We start from the raw sequence: 20,613 nt of genomic DNA, 5'->3' as shown, positions 1-20,613 counted from the left end.
TATTGGGAGATGAGATCCCCTAAAACAGCTAAGATAAATATGTAACATTATATAGTTTAATAGGGACAACAGATTAAATAATTTTCTTTATAAAATTCATTTATAATTTTATACCACAAATAATAAAAAAATGAATGCCTAAACATTGAAATCTATTAATTAAATACAGTACAAAGTACGTTGTCGATTCCGGATTAGGGTTTTTTCCGGATTATAGATCATCAATTTAAATCTAGTAAAATGGCATGCAGAAATTATACAATTAAAGACATTAAAACAAAATTTATGAAATAAAGAGCAATTTGATCTAAAGGGTATCAAAATTTACACACACACACACACACACAAAAAAAAAAAAAAAAAAGCTTCATATTTATTTGTTTACTTTATTAAACATTTCTTTCAATGTAAGATGTTTAAGTTGTTTCATTTTTTGTGCTAATACTTTCTCTTTAATTCTATAAACAAACGTACTTTCTTGCTCAGTTACAAAGTTCCACTGTTCAAGTCCTGTAACTGCTGTGTCGAGAATACCGACTAACTTGTCAATCGAAATTTTCTCAATTTCAATAAACGTTTTTCGTTTTCGTTCTCTGTCACTTTCTTCATTATTGGAAGCGGCACATGCGTATCGGAAGCGCGCATTAAACGTGCATGCGTAAAGCGTACAAAAAAAAAAGTTTGTGGCTTTGAGGTCTGGATTATAGATCATTCTGGATAATGGACGTCCTGATTCGGACTTTGTACTATATTGCCCGGAACCTGAATACTTTGTAAACGGACTTTGTACTGTAAGCCATTGCCATTATAAATTTATCAAGGGCGCTCTTTGTTTTTATTATTTCTGATATAAACATGCAAATGAAGTCTATACAGATTATTTACCCTGCTATTTCCATTAAATCAAATGATGCCCCCCTTTTTTTTTCTTTTTAGTTCATTATTTATTTCAAAATTTTAAATAAAAGCTATTTTATAAAAAATTTTTTAAAAAAACTTTCTGCCACTCAGGATCCAATACATTTGTAACCAGTTAATTAGAAGTCATTTTGAAAAATTTTACAAATGATCTCAAAATAGATAATTCTTAATCCAGCATACGATTACTTACTTACTTACAATGTACTTATCATTCCACACACACAAACTAACAGCTATAATGAAAAAAAAAGAAAAAAAGTTAGATTTCAACTTTCAGGACTGATTTTTCTGTCATATTTTTAAAAGCAAAATTCATAATATTTTAATATAATCTAGAGCTTCTAATGCATGAAACACTAGCTATAAGTTATAGTATGTGACCAATATCAAATGTGAATCATTTATAAAAATTAAATATAAATATAAAAAGGCAGGTCATGACAATTTTATTATCTTTTTGCGTGATTACTAACATAGTGAGTCTGTATATTGCAGGAAAATTTGTGTTTGAATAAAAATGTTTCTTACATAATAGTATGCAATAAATTTCTTGATGCATAAATGCCAAGAGAGTGGTGATTATCATACATTACATATGAACACCGTTTTTCAAATCCAAGTACAGATTTCTGTAACAATAATTAAACTCATGAAAAAACAAAAACGCCCCCTTATAGCTAATACACATAAAGTACTTATAAAGATGCTGATATTTTTACAAAAATAAAACAAATAATCTCTACTGGCAGAATAATTATACTATATTTTGGCAACACAAATGTCATAATTCAACCTATAAGAAGTTCCCATGTAGGTTACTCTCAGGACTCCACTTATCCTATTCTAATGAGGTTTTTTTTAAATATTAAAAATACCAATAATTGGATATCACAGTACCAATCATTGGATTAGAATTTAAGCTAATCTGCTTTTTCTTTAATGTAAATTAATTTAATCAACAGTCCATTAAAAACTGCTGCTGTTAAATCTTTGCAGCTAATTATAAAAAAAGAATCAAATGTTAATTCCTTATGTAATACTAGGTTTAAGCTTATTAGGAACTGATGAATCTTCCCTAGATGCCCTTATTTTGTATGTAAAATAAAAGTATTGTGTACATAAATCCCCTGAACTCAAAATTACATAGACAAAAATTACATACAAAATACAATAGACAGTATTGTACATTCACAATGGCTAATGTGTAATCCGAACAACATATGTAGCAATTTGTGTTTAGATTAGTTAAGTCAAAATTAATTAAGCTCAGATTCTCCATTTCTGAGTTGCACAGCTGTTAAAAATACATCATAATGTTTCTTAGAAGAGAGATCCTCTTAAAATCCTTGAATGATAATAACTAATAGAATAACATGACTTAATAGGATATCTCTAGAAAGGTTTCACACAGGAAGAATGCGACTGGAAATCTCAGCTTGGTCACTCATTGATATTCACACAGTGAATAGCCAATTCCAAAACTGACATAGAATACAGTTTCCTTCTGAAATCAATCATCCCAGAATACCATACTTCATGAAGACTTCAGATATCACTACAGAATAAGTCCTCTAACAACTTACTGATGGGCACAAGCAAATAAATAGAGAGATTTCAAATTGATTCTTGAAATTTTAAAAAGAAGCTTTTTTGGAGCAGGATGCACTAGTAGTCAGAAATATGTCCCACTGAGAACTAGTAACGGGTCTTCTATTAGAATATTATAATGACCATTTACTAAGCTATGAAGCGGTTTATTCTAGTGCACTTTAGGAAACAGAGTTATGACGGCCAAAGTAACACTTTATACCATACTCAGGACAATGTAAACCTAAAATTTTCTGAAGGAGGGAGGAGTACTGTCGTAAACAATTCAGCTATACTTTTCTATGCAGTGGAAACAATGCAATAGCTATGATTTAGAACACTTTTCTCATTTCCCTACATCCCCGATCAATTTAAGAAAACCTGCATAAACTCACAAATTTAATCTTTTGTGATGAAGTTTAAGAAATTTAGACCTAGATTTAGAAGGAATTAGAAATACAGAAGCGATAAGGATCACATAAAAATGCACAAATGAGGAGGGAAATTAAGTGAAATATTATTAATTTCACCACAGTATAAGGCATATATAACACTTTTTTTCTCTCCCTTTTTGTAACTGTCTTATTAACTTAATTTTTGATTGTAGGGGGTGGAAATAGTAACAGAATTTTAAAAGATTAATGATTCAATCTTATGGTTTATAACTGTCTGTTTTCTGTACAAATCATGTTTTAAGATAGAAAAACCTGCAATTTGTAGTTAGAAATTCATAAAATTTGTAAACGTTCGAACTAGATATGAAATTTAAGTTTTAATATTACAGAAAAAGGAACTATCTATAGCTCATTAAAATATTTCATTATGTTGGCATCATTCCTCTCACATAAATACAAATTCTTCATTTAATATAAACACATATGTAGAAATTACCCTTCAAAACGTTTTTTACAGCAACAATTAACAGTATATATACAAAATACATAATCTATATACAAAGTAAAAAAAAATACATTGAAAAGCAATGTATTACAACATGTACTGAGCTATGATTTTACTGAAATGGTCCGTAATTTGTGAAGCGAGATATTTAAAAGTAAAAATTTATGAGTATGTTTAAAAAATCTTATCTTTTGTCATTTTTGATACTAAATTTTGATACACATTTTAAAATTTCTTAGAAATTACAATATAAAAATTATGCAATGAATAAAGAGCTATACACAATACATAAAGCTGAAGATGATCTTACAGTCAACGTAATTTACAAGAAATAGATTTTTAGTCTATTTCATTTTACTATTTTCACGAAAAATATTACAATTTTTTTATATAAGCAGAGTGAAATGAAATATCATGGCTGTCATCAATTTATTCTTCTGCTTTTATTAAAACAGATGTGAAATATACAAAGCAACTTTGTTGAGAAACTATATCCACACTTTTTTGTTGTACTGAATATATAAGCACACTTTTTCAGATGGGTAAAAACATAATCAGTAACAAATGGTTAAATGATTTACATCTTGCACTAAAAAGGTATTCTAGTTCAGACTGTTCAGCAGATAAGCAGTTCATAGATAACTTCAACAACTTCTATTTTCCTAAATGGTATTTTAATATATATACATATACCATATATATATATATATATATATATATATATGGCTTTTTTATATTATTCCTACAACTTTTTTTTTTAATCTATCTCCACATGTTCAAAAAACTGCTTGTCTTGAAATCTCTATTACCTAAGTATATAAAATACTTTCATTACATTTACCATTATGTGATTTGAATTAAAGTCTTTATTTTCAGTTACATACATGAAGTAAAGTAATGGAGGCCAATAATATAGACAATTGAGCATTTTTTTCATACATACATTACTAAAGTAAGTACACAAGCTATTTTAAAATTTTGGTAAAAAACAGAAAAAAGTTAAATGCCGAAATAAAAAAAATAAAGCCACAGTTTAATATTTTATAATTATCTCAGCAGAAACACTGTATCACAGAAACTCCATAAGTGCAATTTGATGCACATTATGCAATAAATACCATGTACAGATATATACACAAACACATGCACACATACAAAGTAATTTCCTAGCACTTTTTGACACAATTAAAATAGCTTTACAGTATCCAAAAATTTTGCTTAAGCATGGTGAAAGCGTGAACATTTTAAGGCAATTGTGAAAATGGTTTTATGATTTATAAAATATAAGAAATTGAAGAATGATGCACTATTTAATAAAATATGTTCTGAATAATAAAACAGAAATATGAACCTGAAACAGTTAGATATAAGCAGAAAAACAAAGTCTTACTATGCACATTGAATATTTTTCACATTTTCAATCTTATGATAATATTTCATTAAAAAAAATTAAATTAAATAGCAGTTTAAAGAATAAAGACAAAATTTAAGCTACAAATAAAAGAACAAATTTACAGTCATATAAAAACTCTACAATGAAAAATTTCTGCAGAAAATTAAACTAATATTTATACATAATCAGAGTCAAAGAATCTTTTTTCTGTTTGTCTTCGAAGAATAGCTCTTTCTATAAATTTTTTAATTTCTGCAACGACAAAAACCGATGACGTCAAAGCCACAAGCATCAGAATATCTGAAAAAGAAATGTATACAAATAGTTTTTAAAATTCAGAAATAGTAATCTCAAGATGTATGTAAAGAAAAAAAAAAAAAAAAAAGTAATAGTTGCTATTGATTAGTGTGTCATTTTCAGATGCATAGGATTAAAAAAAGATTATTACTATTAATACACTTTTGAAAATATTGGAAGAATGAAATGATTTTACTTTCTGGATTTTAAGAATTCTCACTGATACAAATTTCCCATTCAAAATAAGCATAATTTATTTAAACAGATAAAAAATAACCAGCCCTTCATTTTGATTTTGTTACAGTATTTAACATCAATACAGAGAAACTAATTATTAGGCTTCAAGATTACAAATAATATAAATAAAAATAATAGGCAGAAAAATGTAACTTGTAACATAATTGAAACTTTTTAGATCATGCGATGTTATTTTATTATTTTATAACTTAGTGAATAATTTTTGAAAAATTCAAGAAATGTATAAAAAAAACTGATGACTGAAATTTTGCAATTTTTTCAATAAATGAAACACATTTCCCCCCAAAATTCTTATTTTTTAATTTATTTGTTTGAAAAAAGATGATTTTTTTAAATTAAAAAAACTTTAAATGATTTTCAAAAAATAAATTTTAATTTTTCAACCATTCATCTCAGATATTTCTAATTTTTTTTTTTCATCTCTAGGGAAATTTTTTGCAGTGATTGCACACTTCATAAAATTAATATCACTGTTCCACCATAAAATACGTTATGTGACTTTTGATTCATATCTCAAAATTGCCTTACTGAAATTCAGAATGATGATGATTTTTTCATTAATACCATCCTTTTTCAAAAAATGGTAAAAATATTTCATTTGGTTATTTTCAGTGTCTCTTCCTCTGTGAAATCTAAATTTTTGTAGGTTTGAGTTAACAATGTTCCTTTCTTCAATACAAGTCTACTCACACTAGCTGAATGGGATTTTAATCACAATGGAATAGCAGCAATCTGATGATGTGCCCGTATTTCATTAAAGGTTAATCAACTCTGTTAGCATGAATAAGTGATACATTTTCAGAAATTATTAGGAAGAGTTTAGATTTTTTTCTCAATGCCAAGCAAAAATTCAAACTTGTCTTCCAAGCATAACTCTTTTAGTGAAATATTTAGAAATAATACCTTTGCATTTTAGTGTGTTATAAAACATCATCTTAGCATGCGATAAATTCTTTAATATGTATTCAGAAGTTTCCCTGTTTTCATTTTTTGAAATTTTTAATGTGTACTTGCCTATGATAATATTATTTCTAGATTTATACAGAAGTAATGCACTCAGAATAAAACCTCATATTCTGCTAGCATAAACAACAATTAATCTGTACCTTGAACTGATGGAACATTTCATGTTCACAACTATGACATCTTGTTTCAGAATTTTTAAAGGTCAAATTTGTATTGATCCACATTTCCGTGCTTTTTCATATCATATAAAAATTTACATCTCCATGACACAATGCGCACCTTTTCGATTAAAATGCCATGCATATGCAACATGTATTGTGCCAATGAAAACTCATTTTGTTGAAATATTTGGCTCTACTCTTATATGTGCCCTAACATCACCAAAGGTGGCGATATGTTTTCTGTGCTGGTTTTTGGCATGATTGCGTGTTGTATGGCAACCCTGTTGACATTGAAAAATCTTTCGCTGGAGTGGTTTAATTGCTTGTTGGTTCATGTTGTGCGTGTTTTAAAATGGCCTATGTTGCAATGATAGACGTGATGGCAAGATTTCAGTCGCATATTTTAGATTGTGTGGAAAGTAAATTTAGTATTAAAAGGTACAATGTTGGAGTTGTTAACGATTCTTTTGTTCACAGGTGTGTTTATGAGGATTGATGTGTATTTTTGGAATTTCTGTGGGACTTTTGAAACGGAGTCCGAAATGCAAAGCTGCTATGAGATCTCGGACGAAGAAGGGCGTTTTTGATAGTTCTTGTGCGGATTTGCAGTCAAATGGTTGCTGGTAAAGTATGTGGCTGTTAGTGGAGTTTAAGATTTGGATTGTGGTTTTCATGTAGTAAGTGAACTTTGGAAGAAGTTTTTATCGTTACTTTTGAAATTTTGAATCTTAGAAAGACATTTGATATAGCAAAATCGCACTTTTGTTCAGAGACGTTGTGTGACTGGCGAAATTTTATTCAGGAATGTATTATGGTAAGTACATTTTATTTTACTGTTTTCATTTTGTACAATGTTATGTTCATTGTTTTTTTACTATGAATTTGTGTTGTAATTGTTGTTTTTTGAATTGTTTGTAATTTAGTTTAGTTTATTTGGTTGATTTGTGTGCAATGCCTAGATTTTTTTTGAAGTTTAAACAGAATGCTGTGTACATGCTGTGTACACATTTTTTGAAATTTATTGTTATGTTAATTTATTGAAGCGAGGTGTGCATAGTTCATAGATTCCTTCACTGCCTAGAATGTGCAATTCGTAGATGTTTTTTGAAGTTAAAACATATCGCTGTGTACATGGATTCTTGTCAGATATTTTTGGTTAGAAACTTTATGTTTTTGCTACCTAAATTTTTTGTTTTCGTTTCGTTTTTTTTAGCTTAAATTGTGTCTTCAAAACGCAGATTTTGCATGTGTGAAAACCGCATTTTTGGAGACATTTTAGGCTTAAAATTCAAAATGTAGACAAAAAATGTAGGTAGAAATTTGATGACCTGAGGGCACATATAAGAGTAGTTCCAAATATTTATATATTTGTGTCAGTTAAAACATACTTTATGCAAAATTCAGTACAAGGTTTCTTCTTTCATGGTAAATATATGTGGTTTTTTTACAACCAGCAACAGTTTCTGCACAGCAGTACAAGCTATTCTTTTGATATAAAATCCAATAATTACATTTCATATGATATACTTATTAAGGTTATCAATTGTAATTGTAGGCTATTTACAAGCCACACACTTTGATACCAATACTTAGATGCAGCAGACTGGCAACAATGTGTTTTTCTCTCGTAAGACTGCCGTATGTGAAAACATAACTAGTAATGAACCTGAATTTTCTATAAATAAATTTATGTTTATATCACTTTTGAGAAGAGTACTTTCCTTGCCTTCTAATACAACTTCGTTGAGTCTGTTTAAGAAAAGTAAATGATCATAGTGTTTCCATAACATATGACTTTCTAGCAATAGGACATTATTTGTAAACATGGAAAAGATCATTAAATCGAGGAAAGTGACAAAAAGTTCATTTATGATGATTACTCATGAGATATATGGAAACACCAATAAAGAGGGTTCCAATGATGTCACCAAAATGCAATCCAGATTTTACAGAAAAAAATGTGAAGAATTACAAAGCTTGAACAATCAAATATTGGATGGAATGTTAGAAACTAACATGACAGAGGAGGATTTAGAAAATGAAAGTAAGTCTGTTGAACATTACTTAAATAATTATACAGTCAAATACCAAAACCCTGCCGACCTAAAATCCGTGTTGCCTCTCAAAATATAAACATTCAGTTTATAGGTTCTGGAAACCGCAACATTGAGTATGAAATATCGAAGAAAAAATACTTACTGAATAACGATGTCATAATTACCGAATAATAATGAGTCATAATGGAAATACCAAATTATTGAGATCATGATAAAAGTTTTTTCCCCTCTAATCTGCATCGAGGTAAAAAAGCAGATGATTCACTCAACTCGTCTTTCAAGTTCACGATTCACGTTGTTGTATTTTCTGAGCTTTGTTATTTCATGAGATTATTTAGTGCTGCCCCTTTTTTTTTTATCCAAATATTTTGTGGATAAATTAAGAATATTTTAAATTTCAGCCCTTGTTAATACAACGACAGATAAGAAACGCACTCATGATTTTACTGCTTGCAACATTGAAAAATGTAAACATGTTGCATTGACAGTAATTCTGCAAAAGATGGAGGCAGGTGCTACTCCTCGGTTTATAGCAGAATCATATGGAATTGGGACACGATTGTGTATGATATACGGAAAAATAAAGAAAAGCTGTTGAAATTTTACAGCAACAGTGATTCTAAGACCGGAAATCTTTGCATGAGGCGAAATCAGCAAACCTCAATGCTATGTTCATATAATACAATGAATAATATAATCAATTTACATATGTAATAATAATTTAATGCATATAATAAGTTATTGCAATAATGTATATAACAGTTTAATTAAAAGTATCTAATATGCCTTATTTATTTTGCACTTTTAGTCTGAATATTATGATTTATCTTTTCTGTCCTGAAATCTGCAAAATCCTAAAATCCACACAACCTCTGGTCCCAGGCTTTGCGGATTTCTGGACTTATACTGTATTAAGGTTAAAATAATTTTAGACAAGAAAAATAAAGAAACTGATGTTGAGAGTGTAGCAGATTCTTCAGATAATGTAAATATTTTGCAAATATAATATTCTTCCACAAATAGACAAAATGATCATATGCAAATTGAGTTAAAGAAATTTGATTGAAATATTAAAAATGGATGCATTTTGGGCCTTATTTAAAAAACACATGGAGATGACAATATAGATCCTGTAGATAAATTCCAGTACCTTATTCAATCAACTGTGATAAATTCTTAAGCTTGAGAATTAGTAGATAGTTAGCCTGCAACTGCAGATAATTATCTGATCGTAACAGAAGATTTAAGATTACCATTTGTCTAAAAAAGATTTATTAACAGAAGTATACATTAGAGAACTTTTCTCATTAGTTGTTCAAAATACTAGGACAAATTCCATTTCTCACCTTCCCACTTTGTAGGACAGCTTAGAATCTTTTAGGTGTAGCAAATGAAACATATAATGCAATTCTGCTTCCAATGGCAGAATCATGTGTTCCAGATAAATTGATAAGAATCTATCACAGACAAGCAATTGGAGAAACATCAAAAGATCACTTTGAATATTTAATGAAATTTATCCAAAACGAAGTCAAAGCAGAGCAATAGGTTTCAATTGCAGTTTCTAGTCTTAATTTTGAAAATAAATCCTTTAAGGAAAAACAAATGGGTAAATTTGAAATCAAATAAAGAAACTGCTGGTGCTATTCATTTATTTGTTGTTAAAGAAAATAATTCAAGTAATGCATGTCTATTTTGTATAAGCAAATGTAACAGTAATGAATATTTTAAATGTGTCGGTAACTAACACACACACACACAACTCTATTTCATAACAGATGTTTTTGTTGCCTGAAATCAGGACATAATGTAAAAATCTGTATGGTTCCAGTAAAATGTACATTATGTTCAAAGAGACATTTTTTGATAACGCATATGGAACAATATAAAACAAATAATGATAACAATAAAGACAACAACAAAAAAAAAAAAAAAGTCTGTGAAAACAAGTCCCTTGAGTCAACAAAGGAGAATGTACAATGTATTCATACATTACATTCAAGTTCATTTTCTAATCCTGAAGTTTTCCTTTAGGTACTAGTTAATGGGTAATAACATTGAGTGTCATGCTCCTGTAATAACTGATATGGGATCACAGATGTCTTCAGCTTTAAATATGAATTATGAGCCAATTAAAGAAGAAATTGTACAACATTTAATTGAAGGTACAGTAACATTTACTTATTCGAAGGTACAGTAACACTTATTTATTTGAAGGTACAGTAACAAATGAATCGAAATCTAAAAATTTTGTAAGATTTATTTATGTAGTTTTGAGGTGACATTCCTTAAATTAGCTATCAAGAACTTAAATCTTCTAATGTTATTATAAGTTGCATGCGAAAGGCTCTAAGTCTTATTGAAATATTAATTAGATCAGATGTTGCGGGAAAACTCTTTACAGGTGAAAGAAAAGAAATTAAAGGGTTAGTTACCATGAAAACTAAATTAGGTTGGACATTAAAATGAAAAGTTTCTGGAACTTAAGACAGAAGAAATGTAATAATGACTTAACTTCACTACTTGAAACAACAGTCTATAGAATATCAGCAAGTATTCAAAGAATGTTTAAAAGAAGATGTAATTGAAATAGTTCATGAAGCCGAGTGTTCTCTACTTAGACATTATTTTCCACATCATCACGTTTTGAAGGAAAATGTACACTGCTCAAAAAAAAAAAAAAAAAAAAAAAAAAAAAAAAAAAAAAAAAGGGGGGGGGGGACAGTGCTATATCTCCCGTTCTACTGGGCCGATTGACAGAATTCAAATTGCATTTTTCATGTCTCGAAAGCGCGACTTAGGATATATATTAGATTTATATATAGCACTATTCTAACATAGGTATTTTGACACAAAACCGGACTTTTTCTGAAATAACATACCAATTTTTTTCCATATTTCAATTCTACGTCTCAAATTATGCCAGAATACCAAGTTTTGTAAAAATCGTACGAGTAGTTTTTTAAATATTAGCTCTCAAAATTTTAGCTCCTCAATGTTAATTGAATTTGGCAAATATTTATTAATATCTCTTTTTTTATAAAACTTTTTTGATTTTTTCTCTCACATTTCAAAATTTAGGTTCATTCCAAATAAAATTTATCCATTTTTTGTGTTTTATTTTTTAAATTTCTATTTTTAAATAATTTTTATAAATTTTTCGAAAAACATTTTGAATTATAACCTATAAAATTTTTACCATCATCTTAAAGTAGGTGTATTTTTAAGCATATCTGCAAAAAATTAGACTTTTTTATTCAAAATTTTCTAAGATATACACGAATTTACATTTTTCGAGTTTTGAAATTTGGCATCTTTTTTTTGAGTGATAATAACGCCAAATGTGGTCTATGGATTTTTGTTACAGTGAATTGCCACAGCTATTTTTAACCTTAAATTTCAAGTAAGATTTTACGGAGCATTAATAACATTTTTTCCCTCAACGAAGCGTAATAAATATTTATTAATACTATATGAAAAGCTATTTTTTTTTAAATTATAGATGATATTATTCAAATTTTTAACTATTTTTTTTTTTTTTAAATTTCTCTCTATCTTCCTTTTCTAAAAAAAATAAGAGTAAATTTTTACCTTCAGCGTTTTATCATCTGCTACTTTACTTCGTTTAAATCGAACTGTCTAAAACTGAAAATTTTCGTTTCATATTTATTTGAATTTTATGACATTAACTGCATAATTTATTTCTAAACAAACTGTTGCTTTTGAAGTGGCTGAAAGAGCGGCTGATACTATCATCCACATTTCTAAAGCACAGTATATTTTTATAGAAACATAATATTTAGAATAATCATTTTTATAAAAGTCAAATTATGATATAAACATACGGCCCTCTAGAGACTGAATTAATGGAAGTTCAATGTTTATGTAGAAATGATCTGCAGTTACTTAATGGCTGGATAAGTCAGATTCTGTGGACAAGTAAGAATAATTCTATAAACGCCACCCAACATTCAGGATTCAATTAACAACGAGGATACGATGTTTATTAAATGAATTTAAGAAATTTTAAAACACAAAAAACCAACTCATTTTTATCCTAAAATGTATTTTTGTGCGTAGCGTATTTTCATTATATCCTTAAAATTCTAATTTAGAATGTAATTGTCAAGAACTGAATCCTAATCATCAGTAATATAATTAGTAATTATTACGGTTATTAATAAATCCTTCTTATAAAGTAATTGCAAATATTTCAAAAAACTTTCTGTCTGATTGCAAATATTTTTCTATGCAAATATTTTAAATTTTATATTAATCAAGCTTGCACACGATATTATTTATTTGCACTTCAATTCTTACCGTCAGTTCCAGTAGAAGTTACAAACCAATTATATTTAATTAAGGATTGGATTGGATTATTTAGTTATGGCAAAGCACATGAGGGCTATCTGCCTAAAGGGAGGGATGCCTTCGTGGAGGACTTTCTAAGGTAAACTGGCTCGTATACATGTTATACATGGGGAAAACCACGAAAACGCCGATGCGGCCAGCCCGTTCGCGAGATTCGAACCTCGGACCGAACTACCAATGATCAGCGTCTTTACCGCTCGGCCGCTGGTGGGCTATTTAATTAAGGAATGACCATCTAAGTTTAGAAACAGCGTACCGTAACAGCAATTCAATTATTGGTGCCGTATCTTTCATGTTACTCCCGATTGGCAAGCTACATGATTTTTAATGAGTATTCGGGTTTTGCTAGTAACTTCCCTTGGAAATCGCACTTAAACTAGGTTAGTTGGTTATTTGAACATAGAAAGAACATGGGAGCTATTTGATTAAGATGCTTTCATAGAGAACCTAGAAAACTACGAAAACCAACCATGCAAGCCTGGGTTAGACTTCGCAACAAACAATTAGTATTTAACAATCTTCAAATGCTAGGCAACTGGTGAGGCTCCAATTAAATCTCCAATTTAATATTTTATTTGTAAATATTTAAAATATTGTTGTATTCTTAGACACAAAAAGCAGAATTTAAGTTTTGTTAACTTGTTAGTAAACTACCAAGCCGTACTGCAAATGAATATTCAATTTCTTTTGCAATAATTGCATTCACTTAATATTCTTGGAATATGAGCTAAAGAAGGAACGTTCTCGGAAGATTAAAGAAGTGTTTAAATCCAGTGATATTACATTTGTCTTACAAGCTTATGATCAAAACAATTCTGCAATTGCCCGAGTAGTTGACTTGTAAATGGCTGTGAATTAAGCAGACGACTTTTAATCTTACGTTTTCAGTCAGAAAACGTATTCCAAATGTTTTGTATTGCATGACAATGCATCTTTTCATTATTCAATAAACAATCGGAGAACCGCTTGTGCTCCGAAAATAAGTATGTGTACTCAATTGTCCTGCATGTTCTTCAAATTTGTCTTCTTATGATTTTTTCCTCCCCAAAACTAAAGGCCTCTCAAAGGAAAGTTTTTTGACATTGAAGAGACAAAAGGAGTATGACATCTACTTTTAGAGGCATGTCAAAAACAGATCTCTACAAGCCTTTTCTTCCATTACATGTTGTGCATTCAAACAAATAGTTGCATCAGCGTAAATTCTATAATCTATTTTTTGTTACACTCTTATTACTTTATTAACATACAGTCAATATATACTAAACCTTTTACTTCAGTAATTCGGAATTTTTGATGGAATTGTTGTCGGAACTAGGATTTGGAAGATAAGTCAAATTGAATATTTCGATAATTCAATAAATTCATGGTCGAAGTTTCAATATTTTATTTTCGGAGGGAGGGGAAATTTTTTCAGTTTTGGTCTAATGTCCTAAGTATATTTGCTTCAATTCTTTATTTTTTCCATAAAAGCGAAAATCTTACGCATGGTATACATATAACGCATAGCTTCACATTAAAATTTAATAATATACAGGGTGGTTATAATTAAAATTTCACTTTGAAACGGTCATAAAAGGAAAACTACTGGATCAAATGTTATTAAACCTTGTAACCGTGTAAAGGATGTCATGGGAATTTATTTTCCGCGAAAAAAAGAAAGTTGGAAACCTCACCACCAGGGGAAAATGGCGCTGTATGCAATATTGTTAAACGAAATAAGGGTCGGAATCTAACTTAACCTTTTGTTACACGTGTTTAATATGTTGTGTACCCTTAAGAAACTGAAGTAGGCAAATTACCATTTAAAGGCGTTAAATTCGATAAAAGTCGAGTGCGCCATCCGTGAGAAATTCGTCCGTGAAAACCATGAATTAGCGATTAGAAAATGTGAGATCGCAAATCACTCGCACAAGTGCGTACAATCTGGAAATCGTTTTCTTACAGATCACTAATTAGTTATTTTTGAAGTCTGAATTCGGCACTAAAACATGAAGATACCGATTCAAAACGCTTTTAATTGATTTGGGCCAAAGAAATCTCTCATGTTATCTATCCAGTTCCATTGCATTCTCCTACTGCATTCGATTGCATAGCAGTCATTCCACACCGTTTAGTGTTGAATGACAGCTAGTATTATAACTGAGCCATTTTTCTCTGAAGAGCAGTCGACAGCTGGACCACTGTGATTGCAGCTCACTTAAGAGTCAATGTTAAAATGTTTCATGATACATGAACTGCAGTAACGTGGCATTTTAGATACTATGATTTTTATGCAGGGCTGGGCCCCACCTCACGTGTGTCGCACAGTTACATTTCACGAATGAAAGTCTTATAAGCCAACACTTCCCCTTTTCCCACCAGACCTCAACCTTTGTGACTCTTGGCTATGGGGTTATCTCAAAAGCACTGTTTATGGTGATAATCTAAACAATTTGGCAGAAATGAAAAATGTGATACACTGACATATCCATAACATTCCTCCTGATATGCTAAGAGCTGCTGTCGAGAATGCAGTAACAGGATTTAACTTACTTTCAGAAAATGCTGGACGCTACATTGAACCTGCTTTGTAACATGTTTCGGAAAATATTAAACGCATTTTAAACAGATGTTTTTGTGTCTTATTTCATTTAACAATATTGTATACAGTGCCATTTTCCCCCTGGTGGTGAGTTTTTGAACTCTATATTTTTTCCGCGGAAAATAAATTCTCATAACCTCCTTTACACGATTCCCAAGTTTGATAACATTTGGCCTGGTAGTTTTCCTTTTATGACCATTTCAAATTGGAACTTTAATTATAACCACTATGTAAATTAAACTTTAAAAGTTTGACAGTTTGGTTCAAGTCCCAGCTTTAAAAAAAATATATATATATAAATATAATCTTTTATATTAATCTTCTTAGAAAAAATGTTTTAAGAAGCTAATTTTTCCCTCGCGTTATAAATTGTATAAAAAAACATGATCTTTAATATGATTTAGATTGTTTCAGCCGATATAAGAATTGGGTCACTCGGTGGTGAAGAATAAACACTGCTGGACTGTTTTATTTCTTTGTCATTTAGCAAAAAATCTTTTATTTAAAATATTTATCCTTTGGACTTTGCTCTATACTTTGTTTATAGTTAAAATATCTAGAAAATGAAAAGCTGTCTTCAGCCGAAACACAGTTGATGCAATTGATATTTTAAAAAATTGACAAGAATGCAAAATTTATGAAAATCTAGCAATCGAAAAATCTTAATTTTCTTGTGTGAGCACTTAAAATAACTGTAGAAGGAAAGAAGAAAATTAGGAAGAAAAGCAAGAAAAATTTGCAGGGAAAATTTGGCTCTTAGACATACCAAGATGTTTAAAAAAGTTGGACGCTTTTGAATATACTTTCAGGTTACTTCAAAGAATTTAGGCATTCAAAGAGAAAACACTTGGGCGTGTACACCAGCAAATGCCATCAATTGAGCTTGTGTTATCAGAAAAAACAAAAATGATATCATTGCAGATTAAAGTGAAGAGCGACTGGTTTTAAACTATATGGTTGTATGAATCTAAATTACGTTATAGAACATCGTATCGTACCATAAATGGAGAACCCCATGATTTTCTCAGTCGAATTATTTGAAGATTCAGGAGTTTATCCAGTATTGTATGTGAATGTCACCTAAAGGCGTTTTTTTTCCCTCCTGATGAAACAGCGGCCGAGCGAACAGTTATTTTAAGTCGCTGAACTCTGGTAGTTCGGTCCGAGGTTCAAATCCCGCAAACGGGCTGGCTGCATGCGCGTTTTCGTGGTTTTCCCCATGTGTAACATGTATGCGAACCAGTTTTCCTTAGAAAGTCCTCCACGAAAGCATCCCTCCCCTTAGGCAGATAGCCCTAGTGTGCTTTGTCATAATTAAATAAACTAAAACCTCTTCATGAAACCAGTCTTTTCTTTCATCTCATACCTTCAAAATGTTTAGCCTCTAAAGACTGATAAAGGCTCTGACCAAATATTGATGAAATGGATTGAATTGGATTATTAAGTTACGTCAAAGCAGGGTTATCTGCCTAAAAGGAAGGATGCCTTTGTGAAGAACTTTCAAAGGAAAACCAGCTGGCATACATGGTACACATGAGAAAATCCACGAAAACACCAATGTAACCAGCCCGTTTACCGGGATTCAAACCCCGGAATGAACTACCAGTGTTCAGCGACTTTACCGCTCGGCCGTTTGTAGGCCTTTATGAAATGGAAGGCCATAACTTTATTTAAAATGATTGTCAGAAATATCAAGATATTTCGAAAAGTTGGATACTTTTTAATATACTTGCGGAATGCCTAAAGAAAAAGAGCAAGAATAAAGTAGAATGCCTGAAGAAAAAGAGAAGAAAAAATAAATTTTTGGGTAAAATTTAGTATTTGTATTTTTTTTTAATTTAAAACTTTTTAATCTTATGATATTTGATTCTTATGATTTCAAAAATAAAATATTTGACTAAAATATGAATAACATTTAAGAAACCAAATGTAGGATAAAATTGTGTAAAGCAATGGGCACAATGATAAAACTGTTTAAAGCAGTGTATGCAAGTCATCCTAAGTTAAAATGTCGGTTATACATTTCTCTTATTTATATATACCTTTTCTGAACGGAACATTGAAAGGCGTGTTAACTATGCTTTACTGTATTTGCTCTTTTAATATATGCACTTTTCAAACGCATCGTAATCTGGGTTACAAAGTATTCCTCCGAAAGAAACGCAATTCAAATAAATAAAATCAAATTCTGGAAAATTTATTTAAAATGCTCAGTTCGAAGGAATAAATAGAAAATTTTAAAACAATTATCTGAAGAGACAATGCAACACAAACAATTAAAATAAAAGTATAAGTATTTAAAAATTACCTAATATAATAACTATGACGAAAAATATATATAAAGAAAACTATTTGAAAAAAAATAAACTCTGCACCTTTATTTACGCAGTTCGAATAGGTAAATAGAAATTTTTAAAACAGTTATTCGAAAAAAACCATGCAACTTAAACAATTAAAATGAAATTCAAAAAAGAAAAAATTACTTAAAATAATAAGTTATAATTAGAAATACAATATAAAGAATATTATTTGGAAAAAAGGAAGGATGGTGACTTTTTTTCCTCTCACGAGAAAGGAAACTAGGTTGCCATATATTAAGAAGTTCGCCAAGTGAACTATTCTTGGCGCAAACTGACAAAATAGTGCCAAAATTTGTGAATTTCTCCGTAAATTTTGCTCCAAATTTTACAAAATTTCATATTTAGGCGTAATTTGAGTCGTAGAATCGAAATATGTAAAAAAATTGGTATGTTATTTCAGAAAAAGTCCGATTTTGTGTCAAAATACCTATGTTAGAATAGTGCTATATATAAATCTAATATATATCCTAAGTCGCGCTTTCGAGACATGAAGAACACAGTTTGAATTTTGTCAATCGGCCCAGTAGATCGAGAGATATAGGACTGTCCCTTTTTTTTTTTTTTTTTTGAGCAGTGTACAACTAAGATGAGACCAGTTTTTTATACTTCAGTGAAGGTTTCCAAAAGCCCTTTATTGAATGATTGTTTGAAAACTGGAATAAACTTAACGGAATATATACTATCTATACTGGTGAGATTTCAATATGGGAAAATAGGCGTGTCATATCGGGCAGAAGAACAGCATTTTTGCAATTGAAGGAGATAAGGCTTTCCCCCATTTCTTGTGGTTTGACACAGAAGGGATATCTGCAAATTTTACTTCATAATCCAATAGTTTTTGGCATAACCTGCAGCCCTTTTCTATTAAGAGCAGTTATTAATCTTCCCTTAACAAAGAAATGCATGCTAATTGAATAAGGTGAAAGATACTGGTTACTTCTCATAGTTTTTATGTTGATAACTGTATTACCAGTGTAGAAGACATACCAGAACTTAAAGGTTTTATGACAGAAGTAACCGAAATTATGGAAAAGGCACAATTTGATTTGAGAGGTTGGGAACACAGTTTAGAAATTTCTGTATTTGAAATCAACAAGTCAAATGTTTTGGAACTATTATGGGATAGAGACGCTGATATTCTAGAGATTAGTCCAGATTGGAATTTAAAGAAAACAAAGTGAAAAAAGAAAAATCCTGTCAGTTTTTAACCTAGTTTTTGATCCTGTACAGTTTACATGCCCTGGGACATTACGTCCTAAACTTCTGTTGCAGTCTGCCTGAAAGACAACATGGGATGCTGAAGTGAATAATGAGGTAAAAGAAGAATTTTTGAAGAGGACGAAAGAGTTACCATATTTAATCAATATAAAAGAACCCAGATGGTTTAGTAGGAATAGAGAGATGAAATTTTTAGTCTGCATACTTTCTGTGATGCCAGTTAACTAGCATATACTGCCACAGTATCTATCAGATGTGAACCAAAGCATAGGATATCAGTGCAATTACTACAAGCCCATCAAGAAGTACTCTTATGAAGATTACAACACCAAGATTGGAACTGCCAGCAGCTATAATTGGAGCTAGGTTGCATACATCAGAAACAGTAGCTTTTAAACTAGAAGATACAGGATCTTTCTTTTGGACAGACTCAACCACGGTTCTTAGTTGGATCTGCCACCATGATCAGTGGTAAATTTTAGTAACAGAGTAAAAAAAAAATTTAGAACTCGCTTCTGACACCTATGGGAACATATATATCAGGTGATTAGAATCCTACAAATTTACCTTCTACAGGATGTAGAGCAAAACAGTTGCTAAAATACTGATGGTGGGAAGATCCACATTGGCTAAAAGAATGTAAGAAATCTTGGCAGTCAAACATATGAACAAGATGACCCAGTGGAGAAGAAAAATGCATCAAATCTTCATTAATGAGCATTCAACTGGAAAATATAAAGTGATATTACAAACATATCTTGAAGTAGAGTCACACAGTTGGATATTACAGTTCAAGGAGAACAGTCAAATTCTAAAAGTTCAACATATCCATGGTGATTTGTCTTGTGAAGAATATAGAGCAGCTGAAAACAAGATATTGCAAATAATTCAAAGGAAAACATTTTGTGCTTTTGTTGATTCTTGATTATCTAATTTAACCCCTATGTTGACGAAGAAAGTGTTTTATTAAGATCGAAAATTTCTCATTGAGAAGACAGAAGGATTTTTGGCACCCAACAGCTTTACCTAATTATAACCATCCTGTTGTTTTCAAACTGATTTTTGATACACATTTAAAATCATCTCATGCTAGTACTCAGATGTTGAGAAAAATTCTTAGTGAGCATTAGGACTTTAAAAGGTCGTCATACCATCCAAGCTCCTCTTAATTAATGTTTACAGTGTAAAAGGTACAAAGTAAAAAATATGGAAGTTTAACCAACTGTCTTGCTTGAAGATCGTGTACATAATGCTAAAGCTTTTGAAATAATAGGTGTAGATTTCACTGGTCCTTTATACCTCAAAAGCTAAGGGAAGACAACCCAGAAGTAAGCATGGACATGTCGTCTATTTACATGTGGAGTACATCGGGCAGTACTCTCGAGCTCATTTTCACTCTGTCAACTTACTGTTTTTTACAAGAGTTCAGAAGATCTGTTAGATTTAGAGGATGACCATTTATAATTTATAGCGACAATGAAAGTAATTTTGTAGCATCTAGTGCTTTAAATAATATTAACTGAAAAGAAACTGAGGTTTACAG

At 30.3% G+C, this 20,613-nt stretch overlaps 1 protein-coding gene across 6 annotated transcripts in view; it reads right to left on the bottom strand.

The window, feature by feature from the left end:
* Nucleotides 1–1,350: 1,350 nt before the first annotated feature.
* SPoCk (secretory pathway calcium atpase) overlaps nt 1,351–20,613 on the bottom strand; it is a 253,313-nt gene continuing 234,050 nt past the window's right edge. For 5 of the 6 annotated variants that reach the window (XM_085825761.1, XM_085825757.1, XM_085825758.1 and 2 more), the window contains one exon: nt 1,351–5,101. In XM_085825761.1, coding sequence (XP_085681887.1) covers nt 4,977–5,101 — 125 coding nt within the window. In that variant the 3' untranslated portion in view covers nt 1,351–4,976. The remainder of the gene's footprint in view (nt 5,102–20,613) is intronic. The other variant, XR_015043598.1, reaches the window with a different exon arrangement.

The sequence above is a fragment of the Stegodyphus dumicola genome, chromosome 10 (assembly GCF_044657685.1).
Source record: "Stegodyphus dumicola isolate Sdum_Otavi_A_Nest chromosome 10, ASM4465768v1".
Classification (NCBI taxonomy): Eukaryota; Metazoa; Arthropoda; class Arachnida; order Araneae; family Eresidae; genus Stegodyphus; species Stegodyphus dumicola.
The sequence above is the reverse complement of the archived record's forward strand: the minus strand, read 5'-3'. Positions and strand labels throughout refer to the sequence as shown.